The following is a 20,823-nucleotide window of genomic DNA, read 5'->3' on the forward strand; positions in this document are numbered from 1 at the left end:
TGTCTTTAAATTCACTGATTTTATCTTCTGAAGTCTTCTATGAAGACCATCCAGCAAATTTTTTATTCCAAATATTGTATTTTTAATATGTGGAGGTTCCAAATCTTTCAAGTATATAATACTTATTCTTCATTTCCTAATGCCATTGTCTCTTTTTTCTTGGTATATTTCTAGTTTTTTTTTTTTTAAGATTTATATTTATTAGAGAGTATACATATGCACATGTGAGCAGGGGGAGGGGCAGAGGGAGAGAGAGAGAGAGAGAGAGTACATCTCAAGCAGACTCCCCACTGATTGAGGAGCTCAACATGGAGTTCAGTCTCAGGACCCTGAGATCATGACCTGAGCTGAAACCAAGAGTTGGATGCTTAATGACTGAGCCACCGAGGTGCCTCTGTTTCTAGTTTTTAATTATTCTCCTATTACAGGTCACAATTTCTGCTTCTTTGCATGTCTGGTGATATTGGATGCTGGATATTATAAATGTTAGATATTTTTTCTTTTTTCAAAATCATTGATTTTATTTTCTTAGTTTAGCAGCTTGTGAATAAACGTGATTTTTTGAAAGCTTGTTCTTAAATTAAAAGGTGGTTTGTCGATCATAGCATTTTCAAACACCAAGTTAACAGGTCTTTGTTTGTGGTGGATTTGATTGCTGTAGGGCTAACCCTGCCAGGGGGGTGGGTCCTCGAGCAACAAGCATGGACTGTCCTCCTGCCTCAGCCTCCACTGCATTTCAAGCTAACCAGCCCTTTTTCGTAGGACTCATTCTTGCCAAAAAGAAATGGAGATTTATTTTTCTTGCTGATAATAGTAATACCATTGAAAATAATGTATGCATCATAAAAAAGATGGAAAACAGTCATAATTGTATTCATTAGTATTGGCTACCATTCACATTTGGGTAAAAGTTATTCCTGGCGGCACCACTTCTCCACCCTTTCCTTCATGCATCTGCATGGATAGATGATGCTATATGTACTTTTTTCCTTTTCCAGCAGTATGTTTTTTTTTTTTTTTTTTTTTTTTTTTTTTTTTTTTTCCAGCAGTATGTTTTGTGTCATCTTTTATGTCAAAAAAATGTGTATCTCTCCAAGTGCTTTATTAGCTGCTTGGTGCTGGACAAGTTATAACTTCAGTAACCAGCCTGGTATTTATTGGTACATATGAATGTTAACAGTTTTGACGTTTTATAGTGTTAGAACTCAAAAGATAGACCTAGTTGTAGGATTTTGGTTCTTGTGCCAAAATGCTACCTGCAAGACTGCAGTAGCACGCACATCTCCTGTGTATTGGTCAGTTGGCCTGTCTTCTCCCATCTGATGGACATGGAAATGGCATTTTGTTTATATTGACAATTTTTTTGTGAGGCTAAAGATACCTCTTACCTATGAAAGTCTGTTTCTTATATATTTTTATTTTATAAATTTCTGTTTGTGGTGTCTGCTTATTTTCCTGTTGTGTGTTTTTAGAGGTCTTTATGTACACTTTGTTAATTGTGGATCAGGCTCCCATTTCTTTAGGTGTCGTCTAAGTGTTTTCATTTATGGTTTCTTCTATCCTGTGGAAGGCTAATGTGTTTCTCTGAGGGCCTACTGCTAATGTGAGGATGGCTCTCCGTTGGTAAGCTGGTGGTGTAGTGCTCATTACCCTGGCCATGGTGGCAGCCCTACTACAATGCCTAATGTATCTGTCAACCTGTTGTGCCCCTTGAAATTTGCACAATGTTCTATATTAGGTGTATTTCAATAAAAACAACTTCTAAAAATAAAAAATGGTTGCTGCCTTTGGTTTTATGTTTAGCATTTTTCCACTCCATGATTATATTTTAAATGATTACCTTAATAAAAAAAAGATTTTATTTATTTATTCATGAGAGACACACAGAGAGGCAGAGGCATAGACAGAGAGAGAAGCAGGCTCCCCACGGGGAGCCTGATGTGGGACTCAATCCCTGGACTTCAAGATCACGCCCTGAGCTGAAGGCAGGTGCCCAACCGCTGATCCACCCAGGCATCCCTAAATTATTACTTTGAAAACAACTCCTGCTTTACATGTAATATCTCCTGTCCATCTGGCATTTATTTTGAGTCAAACTGTGAGTGGGAAATCAGACTTAAGAAAATAACTTGTTAGCCAGTTGCAGCAATACCACTTACTGAATAAATAGCTCACTTTTTTTTTTTTTAGCTCAGTCTTTTTGCGAGAGTTTCAAATTGCTGCCAACTGGTCTCACCATTTTAAACTGTCAACATAAGTGTATGAGTGTGCCTCTTTCTCCCTACTTTTGCCAAGTGTGTATTGCAAATATAGCTAGACTTCTAGTCTACCTCTTGACTTCTTGCTTTAGAATATCTTTCGCCATATAGGTATTTTAAATTTTATTTGTGTAATTATTTGTTTTCCTTTATGATTACAGATTTTTCGTTGTGATCAGAAGGCTCTTTTCCTACCAATATTCGTTTATCATTTTAACCACTTTAAATGTTTGTCAGTAGGCAGTGAGAAGCTGGTCATTAGCCTTTACATTTTAGAATTCTTAATGCATTCTCTGCACATAGACTCATGGAGAAGGAAGTTTAATCATGTCACTACATCTGTGTGGCTAAAACACTGTCGTATGAATGAGTGTTGAATGGGTTCTTTTTGTATCACGTGCTGTGACACGGGCCGAATCCTGCCGGAGCCTGTGAATTCGCCCTACGGTCTCCTCCTTTCTCAGCTCTTTCCCAGACTTACTCAGACTCTCTGTGTTTTCTGTCTGCTTTGCTTTACTTCACATGGCAAAGTAAGGCTGTGCTGTCACCTTATTACTTAGGATATCTAGCTTACAATTCTCATACTATTTGTTAAAATGGATTAGTTTTTATCACAAGATGTTCTTGCAGCCTGTTGACTTCCTGATGTGATTTGAGCCTATTTGGGGGGTTGGTGCTATTTCTCAGTGGCATGTTTCTCCTTTGTGTCCGGGTTTTCTTTTTCTGGTGTACCTCCTCAGTGAACCCTCCAGGGTTAAGGGGGAGGAGAGATAAAGATGATGAATCATAATGGACTGGGAAAGATTTCTGTTTGCTGTCATGCACAGATGGGGGCCCCACCTGGTCTTTCCCACTCCGTCTCCTTTGCAAGAGTTCCAGAGTCACTGGCTTGGGCAGTTGGAAATGCTGACACTAAATCATCATTGGTAGTAGCTTTATTTTGGAAAGAGTGGTAGAAAGGAAAGTGCAAAGTTAAAACACTGTGTTAGAAAGCATGTGTCTGAAAGAAAAAGCAAAAAATAACAAATAAGAGTACCTGAAGTGTCCATAGTAATGCAGAATTCTAGGAAAGCCCATCCACTTTGTGATGGAGCCCGGGGTAGAGCAGTCCTGCAGATGAGGTGTTGGACATGTCCCGTAGCTTGGCTGTGGTAATGTCTTAGGCAGGTACAAGTGTTCAGGGGCACACAGATGTACACTTTAAACATGCACAATTTATTGCATGTAAGTTAGGTCTTAGAAGACTAGTTGAAATCCTACTCTGTTCTCATTTGTACCTTTGATATGACCATAAAACTAAAAAGCTGTATATTGTAGGAAAAAGTAAGTTTAACTGAATTTCTGGTTCATTAATTTCAATTTGTAGCTTCATATAATTTGGCATATATTTAGATTTTGTAGGAAAAAGAGCTCTAATTTCATTATGGATTTAGGCATGACAGTTTGGTTTTTCATTTGATAGCTTAGTCTTCCCCTCTTCCTTCACTCTGACTTCTCTGTTTCTGCTGTAATGGACTTGGTGTCACATCATCTGTTGAGCCTTATGACAGCAAGTAGTAGTAAACCTGCAGACCTCAGAGCTTTTCTTGAAGAACTGAGGACGCCACCAAGAATGTCATCTCCGATTTTGTGGTATTCCCTTATCACTGGATGTGATCAGACCATTAAAGTTCGAGCAAACCATTTGATAATAGCTGTGCTGCGGGCCCTGTGATGGCAGGCTCAGCTTCTCGTGACTACACACAGGCAGCTAGAAGGCATGCTTCTCAGGCATCCATAGATATTCGGGAAGTGTGTTTCTGGCTTTTGTGATCAGGCAAATTTATTAACAACAATGAGGTCACAATAAATCATGACTTGCTGATTTATTTCAAAAGATCCATATAGCAGTAAACAATACCATTTACATTTAATTAGTTTTATTGAACGAAAGGCAATTTTATTTGTAATGAACCACATGTTATGATTAAGGATGTATTTTAATGACCTTTAAGTAATGCGAACAAATGTTGCCCTTGACCTAATAGCAGAGGCTTTCCTACATTATTGAAAACTTCAGAATGATTTTTAAATTATCGTGAAAAGCTTCAAATGACATTCTCATTATTGTGCCATTATTCAGTCATTTGATGTCTAATATACTAGATGAAATGCATTCCTCTGAATGTTCATGTGTGTGTAGAAATGAGGATTGTTGCTAGTATTGTTCTTTATTTCCATGTATCAAAAGGTAGTCTTTTATAGGAGAACTTCATTTTTTGAAAAATACCTGTGACAGGGTAATATTTAAATGATGAAGGGGTTTTGGACCTGCCTTATTCCTGGAGTCATTTGGCTGCTTATTAAACATTCTTGTTGTATATCCCTAAGTCCACAATTATTACACAATGTGTTCTCTCTGGGTAAGCCAGCTTGACATAATTAACTTGAAAATGACTTTTTATTAGTTAATGTATACTCTAAACTGCAATAGCAGACCCGCTGTGGTGGGCTGCTGTGTTCACGCTTTATCCAGTGTAGTATCCCTGTTCTCTAAAAAATGGAAAACTCATCAGTGTTTTCTAGGCCCTGATGAAGGTGTGTGAATAAGCTTTCCCAAGTTAAACCTACTCTCAAAGCATTCGTAGGGCAGAAATGAGGATGATGTATCCTGCCCCTTTGGTGGTTCTCTGCTGTCAAGGGCCACCCTCAGTGTCACAGGTGGAGGTGGCAAGTGCCGTGTGGCCAGTGGCCTCTGCACCCTGGAATCAGACGTAATGGGTGTGTGTTGACCTCAGTAATTGTAAGGATGTTTCCCATAGAGGGCCATTTGGTCATATCCTGAGAGCAATTTTTGGAGGTTCAGTCATGAATCTAAGCCTTTCCTGTGATGTTGGAAGGACCTTATTCCAATATATTAAATCCCTTTCTGCTCCTGAGATGTTTCCTGAACTGTTACAGCACAAATTGAGTTTTTCTCTTCCCCCGACCACCCAGTGGTGGGTGGTCTGAGGCTGAGAGGGCAGCTGTGGCATCATTGACAGGTAACTCTCTCACCTGTGTCCCATGTGACTGCCTCTCCCTGCCTCCCCACAGCACATGTCGTCATGCTCTACTCCATTAGGCCAGAGAGAATGCTGAAGGCTGCGTTCAGTGGGTGGGGGATCATGTTCCCCTGGAAGGCCGGGGAGTCCTGTCTTTAACAGGAGCTGGAGAGGATGGTGGGAAGTGTCTCTGCCACGTCATCTCTTTTTGTTTTCTGGTGAGTGTCTTTGATTTCCTCTCATCCTTCCTCCTGAGTGGTACGCACTAAAATTTTTCAGTTAGTTCTTCTGGAGGATTTTGCTGCCCTCAGAGTAGGATGCTCCCTTTGGGGTTGTTAGGGCTACCACTTTTATTAGAATCCATTCTTTCACACTTGTTCTTACCATAACTCTAAGCCACTTGAAGATTTGTTTGCTCCCCACTCACCTAAAGTGGGAAATGAATGAAATGTAAACAGTGAAATAGATGTTTTCTAGAGATGAAAGAAGCCATATCATTTTTAGATGGCTGCTTGTTTTCTGTGAAAGAATATTTTCTCTAAGTGATAGAGCATGATATACAGCCCACAAGTCAGGGCTCCCACAAACAGAGGAGATCTGATGAGGCTGGTTAAATTGGGTTTTCCAGGAATAGAAGAGAATAAATACAAATCTCTAATATATTTTAAGAGATATGAGAGGATATTACAGTCCAAACAGAAGCTATGAAAAAAGATCATGTGTAAAGTAGACCTCTTAGAAAGACATGAGTGCTGAAATAAAAACACGTAAATGGGACTGGAGGATGGATTGTTTTGCGTCTCTGAGAACCCAGGCAGAGATGGGAAGGAGGCATGGATGACCACCATTTCTAGCTCAGTCCTTAATACTGCCCCTAATTATTGTGTGTGTGTGATTCAACCTGTATTGAGATAAAATTGGGAGACAGTGAATTGCACATAATTACTGTACACCTCAGCACATCTGTGCAACCATCACCACAGATAAGAGCAAGACTGTAGCCTTTGTTACGTGTCTGTGGCTACCTGTGGTCCTCTCCCAGTGCCCAGTGCTTTCACTCTTCTCAGCTTTCCTCTGGCTCCTCATACACTCACACTTCTCTCACTTCTCACTCTTCTCAGCTCTCCTCTGGCTCCTCATACACTCACACCTCTCCTGTCAAGGGATAATTCTTCGAACACTTTGGCCTAACACTGCTGTTCAGAAACCTTGGCCCATAGTCCCCTTGCCCTCTCTTCTTCCTGACCTTCCCTCACAGGCTGTCTCCTTGTCCATGGCCCACAGCTCTGGTGTCTCAGATGTTTCTTTCACGGTTTTAGGTTAGCTGAATATGTTTGGAATTAGTTTTACTCTATCTATTGCCTTTTAAGATGTACTGCTTTGCATTTCCTTCGTAGTTGCTAGAGATCATAATATAAATTTCACTAAAAGTATACTGTGAAAGTTACAGTTGTGTCACTTGACATAAAAGGTAAGACCCTTGTCATTGTATGGGTCCATGTACCCTACCAGTCCTTTATGCTGGAAGCATAAGGACTTTTCTGTATGTGTCTATGTTTATATGCATTCATATACTTTTTTATATGCATTATATTTGTATATGAACTGTTCCAATGTTTTTATATGTATTTTAAGGAAAAATTAAGTAGAAAACAAGATTTTTGTTTTTCTTTTGTTCTTTATTATTTTTGTTCCTCACCACCACTTCCTAAAGACTGAATTTATCCCAGAAAACATTTCCCTTCAGCCTAAAGAATTTCTGTTAACATTTCTCGTAATATATATCTGGTAATAATGAATTCTCATTTTTGTTTATCTGAAAATATCTTTATTTCATCTGTTTTTTGAAGGATATTTTTGCTGAATATTGAATTCTTGGATGACCGTGTTTCCTCCATAGCACTCTAAATACTTTGTCCCACTGTCTCCTGCTTCAGTTATTTCTAATGAGTAATCAGTGTTGTTCTGCTAGTTGTTCCCTGTGTGTAATATGTCATTTTTCTCTAAGTAGTTTTGAGACCTTTCTCTTTGATTTTTTTTTTTTTTTTTTTTTTTTTTTTAGCAATGTGACTTTGGGTTTTTTTGTTTTAATTTTATTTATCTGTCTAGGGGTTTTCTAGGCTTCATAAATCTGTCTGGGCTGTCAGTATATTTTGCATATTTTTAGTCATTATTTCTTCAAATAGTTTTCCTTCCCCATTCTTTCTCCACTCCCTCTAGGAGCCCAACTGTAAAATATTACAACTCTTGACACCCTGTCAGTGGCACTGCAGCCTATCCTTTCCTACAGCTTCTTTCTTTGTGTCTTCAGATTCATTATTTCTCTTGCTCTCTCTTCAAGTTTACCGACTTTATTCTGTCATCTCCAATCTACCGTTAAGTCCATCCAATAAATTTCTTTCAGATATTGTATTTTTTTAATTCTAGAATTTCCATTTGGTTCTTTTTCCTTAAATAAATATTTTTTCTGTTCTGTGGTTTCCCATTGTTTATCTTTAAGAGAATGTTTTCCTTTAAGTCTTTGAGACATTAAAATTGCTTTGAAATTTCATCTCTTTATTCTGATATTTGGTCATCTCAAAATTAGTCTTTATTGCTTGACTTCTTTCTCAAATACAGATCTTGTGCTATGATGTCTTCATATGCACAGAGGTTTGGATTGTGTCTTCAACATTTTTTTTTTCAAAGATTTTATCTATTCATGAGAGAGACACAGAGAGAGAGAGAAAGAGAGAGAGAGAGAGAGAGGCAGAGACACAGGCAGAGGGAGAAGCAGGCTCCATGCAGGGAGCCTGACATGGGACTCGATCCCCGGTCTCCAGGATCACGCCCTGGGCTGAAGGCCGTGCCAAACCACTGAGCCACCTGGGCTGCCCCAACATTTCTAATGACACATTGTAGAGACTGGATTGGCTTATGTTCTTCTGAAGAGGACTGTTTTGTGTTTGGTTTTGTCCTACTTAGTATTTCACTCAGCTGAAGTCGAACTCTGAGCTCTTTCTTCCCTACCATTGGGGAGCTGCTGCAGTCTTTTTTCACTTCTGTCAGCTGGGCTGCTAGAAACCCACCCTGCACATGGGTTGTGTGGGGTCAGGGTGAGAGGATGCCAGAATTAGGGCCCCTCTGGGACACTCTCCACCTCTCCTGTTGCTCTTCAGCTGCTGTAGTTATCCTCATCTGTGGCCTCTGGGTCTTCATGACTGCATGTCCACGATTTCCTAAGTGTGGCAGCCACGCTAAAACATTTGTTCCAAGGCAAAACCAAAATAAAACAGATAACAAAAAATGAAAATGAGAAGAATAAAAATGGTAAACTCTCTGTTTTGAGGGACTTTCAAGACCACCCCCAGTTTTAATAATTCCTAGGAGGACACCCAGGATGCAGCACATAGTCCTCCTCATGACCATGATTTATTCCAGTGATGGGACACAGGGTACAGACAGCCGAGTGAAAGGCACTGGGGTAAATCTGGAGAGAGCAAGGCTTGAGGCTCCAGAGCTTCTCCCTGTGGACTCCCCCAGGATGCACTACGTACCCCAAGCAGCATGTTGTGAGAATACATGTGAAATGGTGCCTAGCAGGGCAGCACAGGAGAGACTCATGGAGGCATTCCTCTGTCTGGCACATACCAAAATACCAGACTCCCAGAAGGAAGCAGGTGTTCAGTATAAACCACACTGCCTGACTATATTCTGCAGGCACAGTGAGTCTTTCTTATCTGGGAATGGTGGCGACCCTCCTGAAATCCATATTTCCAGACCCCACCCAATGGCCAGCCTTGCTTGTGAGCAGGCCTTTCTCAAGTCTGCATTCATGTTTCTACATGGCCCCCTCCCTTGGCCAGGTGTCTTTCAGGAGAAGTGCTAGGAGTATTGTTGTAGGATGTCACTCAGCCAGCTGAGACCAGTGTGCACACCTGGTGCCAGGTCTGCACTTTAAATTCACCATTCACCACAGCATCCAAGTGAGAAATCCCATTTGCCAGATGTGTTCTATGCCCTGCAACCCCTTTGAATCTCAAATGCCGATCACTGGCAATAGGAAGGTTTCTTGCAGGACTGGAGAGCCTGCCAGCAGTTGTAAGGAGCACAGGTGACCTCCATCCTCGGTTCCTCCCTGGTGTTGGTGCCTGTCTTGTGCCCTCAGGAGTCCTTGCATGGTCTGCCCAGACTTTCAGCTGGAAGGGTTTTATGCACGAAGCACAAAGTATCTGGGGTGCCTGATGGACTCTTGTTGGTTGACCTGGTTTGGGTTCAGATCATGATCTCAGAGTTGGGGATCAAACCCCAGGTCAGGCTCTATGCTCAGCATGGAGTCTGCTTGGGATTCTCTGCCTCTCCCCACCGCCCACCCCTGGCTGTGTATGCACGTGCCTGCTCTCTCATATAAATAAATCTTTTAAAAAAAAAAAAAAAAGGACAGAGCATTTTTTTACAGGATTTTTTTTTCCTAGAGAGGTAGAGAGGGTATGTACATGGGGGGGCAGAGGGAGAAGGAGAGAGAGAATCTTAAGCTCAACATGGGGCCCTGAGATTATGACCCAACCAAAATCAAGAGTCAGGCACTCAACAGACTGAACCATCCAGGAAAATATTTTTATACAACTTAATCCTGAAGATGCATCATGTTTGGGAAATGGTCAAGAGGAAATCTGAATCTTCAAACCATTTCAGAATGGCTTTACATAGCCCCACCCCCACCAACACTTTGGTCCCCATCATTTATCTGGGAAATGGCCCAAAAGAGATCATTTCCCTTCTGGGGCAGTAGCACCTAGTAGTCAAACTTCCTCACTCCAAGCTGCTTATATTGGGGGTGGTGGTGGTGAGGGAAGTGGGGTTAGGCTCGTGGTCCACTGTTGTAAACTGCAGCTGATCTGGAATGCCAGCAACAGCAGTGAGACCCTCCTGAGACAGAAGGGGCTTTGGAAGGGAAGGGTCACCAGGGGGGGCCTCCCTCTTGAAGCTTTGGGCAGGGGTCACATGTTGCATCTTGATTTCAAGAGGCCCAACAGAGCATGGGCCCCTGATCGTGGGCAGCTCAGATGACCCAGATGGCCCAGCCAGCATCCAGGTTGTTTTAATGGTTAATGTCCCTCCAAGGGGTCTGAATTCTTACACCCATTGCAGGTCCAAGCTCTGTTGGTGATCCTATTCCTGCATTCAGCTTGGGCTGATTGTGCCATGGTTGACAGCCCTGGCAGACAGCATCGGGGCGTGCGTTAGAGTCAGGTGTAGGCATTTGGGGTCTGTGAGTCCAGGGTTCCAGATGATGTGACTTCCAGGCCATGCCGTGAGAGCTGTGCCGCAGATGCCTCTTCGGCCCTGCTCCAGGAGAGCCTGAGGGCACAGCAATGACAGGGAGCGCCTGTCTCTCAAGACAAATCAGGAAGCCCAATCTGTTCAGATGCCAAGTTGGTTCGCCTTCCGCAGCTTTCACCTTGCTGTGCAGTGCGCTTGAGTCTGCCGTGTACTTGTTTGAGTGGCTAGTTATCTCTTGTTCCATTAATTTTTTTTAGTAGTCACTAGATTGTATCAAACCTGCATTTGTGTTATAGAATTTACCTTAAACTTAGAATCTCACTTTTCAGTTGAGCCTCTTCAGTTACCTTCAGGGGTATTTGATGCCTGTTGTTAATGTGTAGATTATTAGTGAAATAGAAAAGGAATCCTAGTTTGCCTTCAGAGGCCTGCAAAAAGATTAGGAATGTGAACAGCTTGGAGGCTGGGGCACTTCTGGCTTCAGCGTCCTGGGGGCACAGTGGGCTGGAGTTCTTTACCATCATATTGACATGAATCTTGTTTAAATTTCAGGCCTGTAGTAAGGACAGAAATTTCTTAAACTTCTGTGTAGAGTTGTACTTATCCAGCTTTCTGAGTGCCAACTAAGAAAATAAATAAATAAATAAATAAATAAATAAATAAATATAAAATACATTTTATAAAACATTACTATATATTTTGAATATATTTTAGAATATATTTTAGAATATATTTTTAAAACAACTGAAATACCAAGAACTTAAAGAGTTTTAATAGTTTACTCTGAAAGACTCCAGGATAAGTAATCTCCATTCATGGCTATAACTCACCTACTTAGACTGTTATTTGTGTCCATGTGAATCAATTTGGAAAATATACAATACCATATTTAGATTATAACAAATTTGATAGGTCACTCTCACATCCACATGATCATTTGCATCCTCCATGTGTGAACTCACTTTGTGTGGTTTGTGTGGTTTGGAGTTTTGTCTCCTAATATCACTTACATCCTGGTCACTTTGGGATGTATGGGATTACCATGCAGAAGATGTGAAGTCGCTTTCCCTCGGGCTGTCTAGGGGACAGTACAGTCAGGATCCCATGTGGGTGTTGGTGTTAAAATCCACACAGACAAGGAACTAACTTTTCAGTATTGTAAATCCCTGATGATCTCCTGGTAAAAATAATCATGTACCATTAAAAATTAAAATTTGTTATCAGTACATTTTTACTTATTATAACATTTTAATAAAATTACATAGTGTTTTAAAAACTAAAATTTCTAGGGATCCCTGGGTGGCGCAGCGGTTTGGCTCCTGCCTTTGGCCCAGGGCGCGATCCTGGAGACCCGGGATCGAGTCCCACGTCGGGCTCCCGGTGCATGGAGCCTGCTTCTCCCTCTGCCTGTGTCTCTGCCCCTCTCTCTCTCTCTCTCTGTGACTATCATAAATAAATAAAAATTAAAAAAAAAAAACTAAAATTTCTAAATCAGCAGATGTACTTTTATAAGTTGTCTTAAAATAAGGTGCTTAAATGTCATCTCTGGAGACTTGCTGTTTAAGCATATACATGTCGCCTGTGAATGGAGTGACCTAAACCACTTTTTTCCTACTTCAAAACTAGTTCCAGAAAGTCGCTGTAATATGTGAATAGTTAAAGCCTTCCCGTGTAATTTTATAAATATAGATCATGGGGATGTAGTTCAGGCACATGGAGAAAGGCAATATGTTCATGCCTTTAAGTAAGTCAGTTGTTTATAGCAAATGCAGTAGCTATTAGAAGAAAAGCATGTGAGTAGGAATTTGGTAAATTGCCTTACAGAACTTCTGTGGAATTGTGAAGATTAATTACTTAAATCCCACTAAGTTCTTGGGTACCCATGTAACTTCCAAATATTCATACACAGTATGACTAAACTCCATGAAGTATATCTCCACCTTTAAACTTGGAATCTGAGGCAGCCCCAGGCAACATGCAGTTTGTGAGTATTTCCCCAAGCACTCAACACACACCTGTCATTAAGCAGCAATCTGTTAGAACCAAGAGAAATTGCCACACCTCTCTTGAGCGTAAACATTTTTTCCCTTAGTTATGTTCCATCCTAATCCATAGTGTTGGCACACAAAATATAGGAAAACCAACTGTCACTTTTGATAAATAATATTTGAAAAATATTAGTTGGTGATTGAAAAATTTCCAAGTAATTTTGTCTGATTATAATATAATTAATTCAGATATTTTGTATTCCAGGATCTTTTTTCAATCAGTGCTTATGTTTATGCTCAGAAACCACAGCTGGATATTCATAGTTTTGAAGGCACATTTACCAGGGTAAGTTAAATCTTTTGTTAAATACAAATATATTCGTTGTGTGTTTAAATTAAAAACTGGAAAACTGAAATTTGAAAGAATGCTTAAAGAATAAAACAGAAGATTTGAACTGAAAAGGGAAAGCCTAGAGAATGTTTCAAGTTCTTAAATTTTCCTGCATCTAGTCTCTCTGTGGGATATGCTCAGTACAGTGTTTTTGTTTAGCATATTTACTCTGTAGAAAGACCCTTCCCCCTGAAAATTGTAGGAGTCAAGATGAAGTAATTTCACAATGTCAGTTTGAGTTTGGATATTAGTTAACATACTATGATATGTATATTGTTTCCTGATTTATATTAACTGGATGGCTGTGCTCACATGTGCACTTCAATTTGACATTCTTCACATTATCATGGTGTTTTGCTATAGCTTGAAGTCCCTTCTCCCCAATGACTCCTGATTGGATTTGGAGGACTCAGTAACTTCTGATTTTAGCAGCTTATACAGATATTATAAACTCTTCATAATACTTAGGGGAGGGGGTTAGGTACAACTGTAGTTTACTTTTAATTGCTACAGTTATTTTAAAAAGGTTTATTTTGGTGTAACCTTCTTCGTTTCACTCTTGTTCACATACCAGGATTGGTGAGCAGTTATCATTTGAGAAAGCATTTACGAAGTGCCAGATAATGAGCAAATTATGGGAATGCAAAAATGAAGATGCCTATTGAGGAGATGGTCATTGCTTTGTTACTTTATTTTTAAGGGTGCTTTAGTAAAAGTATATTCAGGATGTTCATGACAATAGATGAGGAAGATGAGGAACTGTAAATGATTTCTGGAGAAAACTCAAATCATTTTGTGTTTTTGCAAAAATATTTATGAAAACATCTTCTAATTAAAGACAACTTAGCATATTCGAGAAAAAGCCTTAACCAAAGGGCTTCCTTAGTAGCATGAGTTATTAATTTAGCCACTGTTAATATTTTGGAATATTATTTGCTTTCTTCCTTTCTGTTTTACATATTTATATTTCTTGTCATTTGCTAAGAGTTGGGAAGGTCTGCTAGACAATGTGTGGAATCACACTGAAGTCAGTGTGAGTGCGTGAGAATATGGCTGAACACAGCCAGGCTGCAAAGCGCAGTTTACACAGTGCATGACTGAGCATGTGACTGCATAATTTATGTGTATGGCCGAGCATGTGTGACTCTGAGATTGTGTGTGTGATCGAGCATGTGAGACTGCGTGTGTGACTTAAGCGTGTGTGACTTGAGTGTGTGTGACCAACCATGCATGACTGAGACCAAGTGTGTGTGACTGAGAGTGAGCATGTGAGCACTGTACATGTGACTTGGGCATGTGTGACTGAGATTGTGAATGTGACCGAGCATGTGTGACTTGGGTGTGTGTGACTGAGATTGTGTATGTGGCTTGGGTGTGTGGGAGTGAGTGTGTATGACTGAAACTGAGCATGTGAGTACTGTACATATGTGACTTGGGTGTGTGTGACTGAGATTGTGTGTCACTTGGGCGTGTGTGACCTGAGTGTCTATAACCCACTGTGTGTGACTGAGCGTGTATGACTGAGACTGAGCATGTGAGCACCGTACATGTGTGACCAGGCATGTGTGTCTTGGATATGTGTGATGGAGATTGTGTGTGTGACTGTGTTTGTGTCTGAGCTTGTGTGACTACATATATAAGCATGTGACATTGAGTGTAAGACTGCGTGTGTGATCTGACACGTGACTGTAGACTGAATGAGCGTGTAGGTGTAGGGGAAGGGGATATGGAGAAGGGTAGCCAGGTTCCATCCTGAAGATCTTGTCAGAAGAAGGAAGAAGCTATTTAAGAATTTTTAGCTTAGAAGAGAGATGATGGCACTGGTGTATGTAAGAGTCGCCTAGACCTCTGGTTCACTTAGGATGGAGGCAGCCACCTGAATCGGTTCATGTCCCCACAGCCTCCACAAACTGCTCAGGCCAGGTGCGGGAGTAGCCAGTGTGCCTGTAGCTCGTGCACACAGCACACATGGGAGAGAGAATGTGCAAATTCCAATTTTCTGGAAGTGAGAAAAAGTATCCAAAATAGCACAGTCAGCTCTAGAGTCAGGACGGGGCATGAGGAATTTGTGTCGAGACTGTGGACCCGACTGGGGTTTCTGAATTCCCTGAGCTTGCACTTACCTCTTATGGGTTGCTGAACGTTCTTGATTGGTGCCTGGCCTTTCACCACCTCCAGTGGGTGTTTCTAATGAGATCTTATTTTGGTCCTTTTAAATACATTAATAGTGAGTTCTGGATTATTTAAGGAGAAAATTCTTTCCTGTATATCCTTCAAAAAGGAGGAAAGAAAAAAACCATGCTAAATAACTGATTTCACAACAGAAAAATGGAATTCATCAGTTTAAATACCAGAGTATTAAGTGAGCATTTAAAGAAATGACATCTGCTTATATTTCTTTTCTAGAGTATGATCTACAAAGGAGAGAATACATACTTTATATCAGCCTAAGTAATTAAGTAAGGATCAGAGCAGATTAATTCAAGTGTCCTGTGGCAATACATGTATTATGTATTTTGTTGCCTGAACAGAGTATAATTATGCACATTGTGAAAAATGTCTGCTTCTGCTTACCTTATAATGTGAGGATAACTTCAGCTGCTTGCTATACAACATTCCGAGTAATATAAATGATTCATATTAGTATTATTGTATAATTGATTTGCTTATTGTTCAGGACCTAGGAATTTCCCTGAAGTTTACAGTTTAAAACTGAGCTAGTTTTGAAATATTAGCAGTGTTCTTAGGCCTTTAACATCATATTCCCATTTAATATTCTTTATAATGCACTTTCTGCTGTCATTTCTGCTGCAAACCATAGTACACTCATCATTGTTCGGGTCTTTTCCAATCAAAATACTACCTTTCTAAAAAGCAGATGTCTATTGTTTGTTAAATTGGGTCCACTATTGAGAAAACAGCTTCAAGTGGTGACATTTTCCTTTATCCCTCCCAAAGCAAATTTCATCTTTGCAAACTGTGTGGCATTAGGAGAAGGAAACCCAGAGAGAAAGTTACTTAGAGATCATTTATTTCCCGTCTTCCCAGTCTTTATTCTGTACTATATGAGATTAGTAAAAAGCTATCTTTTACAATAATTTTCTTGATATTAGAAAAAGTTTAATGTTCATCACTGTTACTACAGAATTGGAAAGAAACTGCATGGATACTGTGTGTTCTTCACATAATTGTGCTAGAAATAGAACGAATTCACATGATTAAATAGTTGTGCAAAAGTAATGGGAGAACCAACTTAAGTTTCTAAAATGAAATTGTATAGAACCTTTTATTTGCAGCTTAGAAAGCCTTTTATGTATGTATTTTTTTAAGATTTTTTATTTATTATTTTAGAGAATAAGAGAGAAAGCATGATGGGGAGGGGAACAGAGGCAGAGGGAAAGAACTCAAGCAGACTCCCCACTGAGCAGAGCCAGATCTATATGGGGAGTGTGGGGCTTGATCTCATGACCCTGAGAATCATCTGAACTGAAATCAAGACTTAGAGGCCTGGGACCCCTGGGTGGCTCAGCAGTTGAGCTTCTGCCTTTGGCTCAGGGCTTGATCCTGGTCTGGGGATCAAGTCCCACATCGGATTTCCTGAAAGGAGCCTGCCTCTCCTTCTGCCTGTGTCTCTGCCTCTCTGTCTCTCATGAATAAATAAATAAAATCTTAAAAAAAAAAAGACTTAGACGCTTAATGGACTGAGCCACTGAGGTGCACCCCATGTATATTTTTTTAATACAATATTTTCTTGGAGTTTGACACAGTGGGAACATACTGTACTAAAGTTAAATTCAATTGAATTTCTTTCCTCCTTCCCAAACTACTTTGATATCCTGTGATCTTAAAACGTATCCTGACAGCACATTATCAGTTACTAATAAAATACAGTTCTCCGTGGAGGTGGCAGTACACCTGGGAGACTCCGCACTCAGGATGGTGAAGGGTCTTTTCCCTCCTAGAGACATAACATGTGGTGTGCCAGAGCTTTCCTGTGTTAGCTCCAAGTAAAGGGCTCTGGCCTTTTGTAATTCTGTCTTCTTGAAACACTCCATAACCAGAACTGCAAAGAACACTGTACAGACATGATGTCACATTAAGGCGAAAAGTTTCCAGATTTTAGTTATGTTTGTGTTTGAACATAAACATTAAAATGTAAAGATAAAACTAGGGTTTGTGGTATTACTGTTGTGATAGTGATGTGTGGCTGTGCCTGAGATCTGTGTACAGTAGTTGAAACATACAGCTTATATGTGAGCTTTTATTTAATGAAAAATATCCAGTATAATAATAGTTTTAAAGAGAAATGAAATAGAAATGTTACCTTTATATAGATAGAGATATGTATTAGTTTTAAAATATCCACAAATACAGTTTTTTCTCCCATGAATATATGTACATTTGAAAAACATAACAAAAGGTGAAGAGAGGATATTCTGTGATAGCCACTAAATAAACATTGATGGAGGGCAGCCCCAGTGGCGCAGTGGTTTAGCGCCGCCTGCAGCCCAGGGCATGATCTTGGAGACCCTGGATCAAGTCCCACGTCAGGCTCTCTGTATGGTGCCTGCTTCTCCCTCTGCCTCTCTCTGTCTCTATGAATAAATAAACAAAATATTTAAAAAAAAAATTGATGGGTTAATTTATAATTTATTTGTGATGATATTTTATACTTTTTCAGGAATTCTGTGGTGTTAAGTTACAGACTAAAAGATATAATTTTAGTTTGCTGTATGAAAAAATTAGAACATATAGTAGTTTAATGCAAATTTTAAGTTCTTTTATTTATATTAAAGTTAAATAGCTTAAAAATGAATTGATTAAAGGCATTCTTTACACTTATGATTTCATTCTTAAAAATATCCTTGTATTTTTTGAAATTTTTTCCATTTTGTTATGGTAAAATACATGTAACATAAAATTGACCATCCTAGACATCTTTAAGTGTATAGTGCAGTGGCAGTAAATATGTTCAAAAATTTGTGCAGGAATCACCACCCACCTCCATACTGTTTTCATCTCATAAAACTGAAACTGTCCCCATTAAACACACACTCCCCATTTCTGCTCCCTGCACCCCTTGGCATGCACCATTCTCCTTTCTGTCTCTTAGATTTTTTTTTGGCTAAGTACCTCGTATAACTAGAATCCTACAGTTGTTGTCTTACTGTCACTGGCTTGTTTTCCTCAGCACCATGTCCCCAAGGACCATCTGTGTTGTAGCAGGTGCCACAAGTCCCTTCTTTTAAGACTCAGTAAAGCTCCGTTAGATGGATAGACCACATTTGCCCATCCATTCATCCATCCATGGACATTGGGTTACTTCCATGTTGTAGCTGTTGTGAAGAATTCTGCTATGAACATGGATGTACAAGTATCTCCTCGAGACCCTCCTTTCCATCTTGAGGGTCCCCACCCAGAAGTGGAATTTCTGGATCCGATGGTAATTCCATTTTCAATGTTTTGAGGACCTGCCATACTGTTTTTTCACAGTAGCTGCACGTTTTATGTTCCTACCGACAGTAGGTAGAAACAGGGTCCCTTTTCTCCACAGCCTGTTTTCCGTTTTCCTGACCATCACCATCATCCTGAGTGTGCAGTGGGACCTCACTGTGGTTTTGATGAGCGGTTCCCCAGTGATAAGTGATACTGAGCATTCTTTGATATCTTTTTTTTTTTTGGTCATTTGTGTGTCTTTGGAGACACGTCGATTCAAGTCTTTTCCCCATTTTGGTGCTGGCGGTGAGTTTCAGGAGTTCTCTTTCTGTTCTGGGTGTTAATCCCTTGTCAGATATATGATTTGCAGTTATTGTCTCCTCTTCTGTGGTTGTCTTTTTACTCTGGATAATGTCTTTTGATGTACACGATTTTACAATTTCATGAAGTTCAGTTGGTCTGTTCTTTCTCTTGTTGCTTCTGCCTTTGGTGTCACATCCAAGACGTCATTGCCAAGTCCAGTGTCATGAAGCATTTGTCCTATGTTTTCTTCTACGAGTTTTGTTGTAAGTCTTATACTTAGGTCTTTGATTCATTTTGAGTTATTTTTACATGTGGTATTAGGAAAGGGTAACTTTATTTTACGTGTGGATATCCAGTTTTCCCAGCATAATTTGTTGAAAGACTCTTTTCCCCTGGTGTACGGTCTTGGAACCCCCTCCTCAGAAACTATTTTATAAGGATACTTGGGTGGCTCAGTGTTTGAGGGCATCTGCCTTTGGCTCAGGGTGTGTTCTTGGAGTTCTGGGATTGAGTCCCTCGTTGGGCCCCCTGCATGAAGCCTGCTTCTCCCTCTGCCTATGTCTGTGCCTCTTTCTTTCTTTCTGTGTCTCTCATGAATAAATAAATAAAATATTTTAAAAATAACCTATTTGTATATGCAAGTATTTGTTTCTGGGCTTTTTATTTTATCCCATTGGTCTGTATGTTTGTCCTTATGCCAGCATCACACCATTCTGCGTACTGTAGCTTTGTACTGAGTTTTTTTTTTTTTTAAGATTGTATTTATTTATTCATGAGAGACAGAGAAAGAGGCAGAGACACAGCCAGAGGGAGAAGCAGGTTCCATGCAGGGAGCCTGACATGGGACTTGATCCCAGGTCTTCAGCATCACGCCCTGGGCTGAAGGTGGTGCTAAACCACTGAGCTACCCGGGCTGCCCTGTACTAAGTTTTTAAATCAAGAAATAGGATTCCTCCAGTTTTGTTCTTTTTTTTTTCCTCCCCTCCAAGATTGTTTTGGATTGTTTGGAGTCCCTTGGGATTCCATATGAATTTTAGGAGGGTTTTTCTATTTCTGCAGAAATTTTCATTGGGCTTTTGATAAAGGATTACATTGAATCTGTAGATCACTTTCGGGTAGTCTTGAAATTTGAACAGTATTAAGTCTTCCAATCCATGAACATGGAATGTGTTTCCATTTATGTCTTCTTTACTTTCTTTTAGCAGTTTGTAGTTTTTATTGTACAAGTCTTTAAAGTTAATTCCTAAATATTTTATTATTTTTGAAGCTAGGTGGAATTGTTCTTATAATTTCCTTTTCAGATTGTTCACTGATAGTGTATAGAAATGCAACTGATTTTTTAAAGGTTTATTTATTTACTTTGGGGGGTTGCAGAGAGAGAGGGAGAAGAGTTTTAAGCAGACTCCACACTGAGCTTGAGCCTGACTTGGAGCTTCATTCCACAACACTGAGATCATGACCTAAGCCAAAACCAAGAGTTGAGCACTTAACTGACTATGCCACCAGGTGTTCCTGAAATGCAACTGGTTTTTGTGTGTTGACTGTTTTGTCCTGCTACTTTGCTGAATTCATTTGTTAGGTCAGGTTTTTCTTGTGGAATCTTTAGTGTTTTCTACAAGATCATATCTGCAAACCAGTAATTTTACTTATTCCTTCCCAATAACATAGCTTTTTTTTTCCCTTTTCTTTTTCCTTTCATAATTACTCTAGCTAGAACTTCCAGTACTGTGTTTTAAGTCTAATAGATGTAGTGAAAGTGGACATCCTGACAAAAAAGGCTTCAGTCTTTCACCATCTGATATGATGTTCATTGTGGGCTTTTCATGTATGGCTTTTATTGTGGTGATGTAGTTCCCTTCTCTTCCTAGTTTGTTGAATGCTTTTTTTTTTTCTTTCTTAATTACAAAAGGATACTGAGTTTGTTTTTTCTGTTTCAGTTGAGATGATCCTGTGAATATTTTTGTTCATTCTGTTAACGTAATGCATTACATTGATTGGCTTACATGTTGAACCAACCTTGCATTCTGCTTGGTCATATGTATAATCGTTTTCATAGTTTGCTAAATTCTGTTTGCTAGTATTACAAGATTTTTTTGCATCAGTGATCATAAAGGATTTTGATATATAATTTATTTTTCTTTTCATGTCTGTGTCTGGCTTTA

At 39.7% G+C, this 20,823-nt stretch overlaps 1 protein-coding gene across 3 annotated transcripts in view; it reads left to right on the forward strand.

The window, feature by feature from the left end:
• Positions 1-20,823, forward strand: part of ATP9B (ATPase phospholipid transporting 9B (putative)) — a 240,173-nt gene that overhangs the window by 94,449 nt on the left and 124,901 nt on the right. For all 3 annotated transcript variants that reach the window (XM_041739641.1, XM_041739643.1, XM_041739642.1), the window contains one exon: positions 12,797-12,877. In XM_041739641.1, the coding sequence (XP_041595575.1) occupies positions 12,797-12,877 (81 nt within the window). The remainder of the gene's footprint in view (positions 1-12,796; positions 12,878-20,823) is intronic.

This window comes from Vulpes lagopus, chromosome 24, assembly GCF_018345385.1.
Source record: "Vulpes lagopus strain Blue_001 chromosome 24, ASM1834538v1, whole genome shotgun sequence".
In the NCBI taxonomy this organism is placed as follows: Eukaryota; Metazoa; Chordata; class Mammalia; order Carnivora; family Canidae; genus Vulpes; species Vulpes lagopus.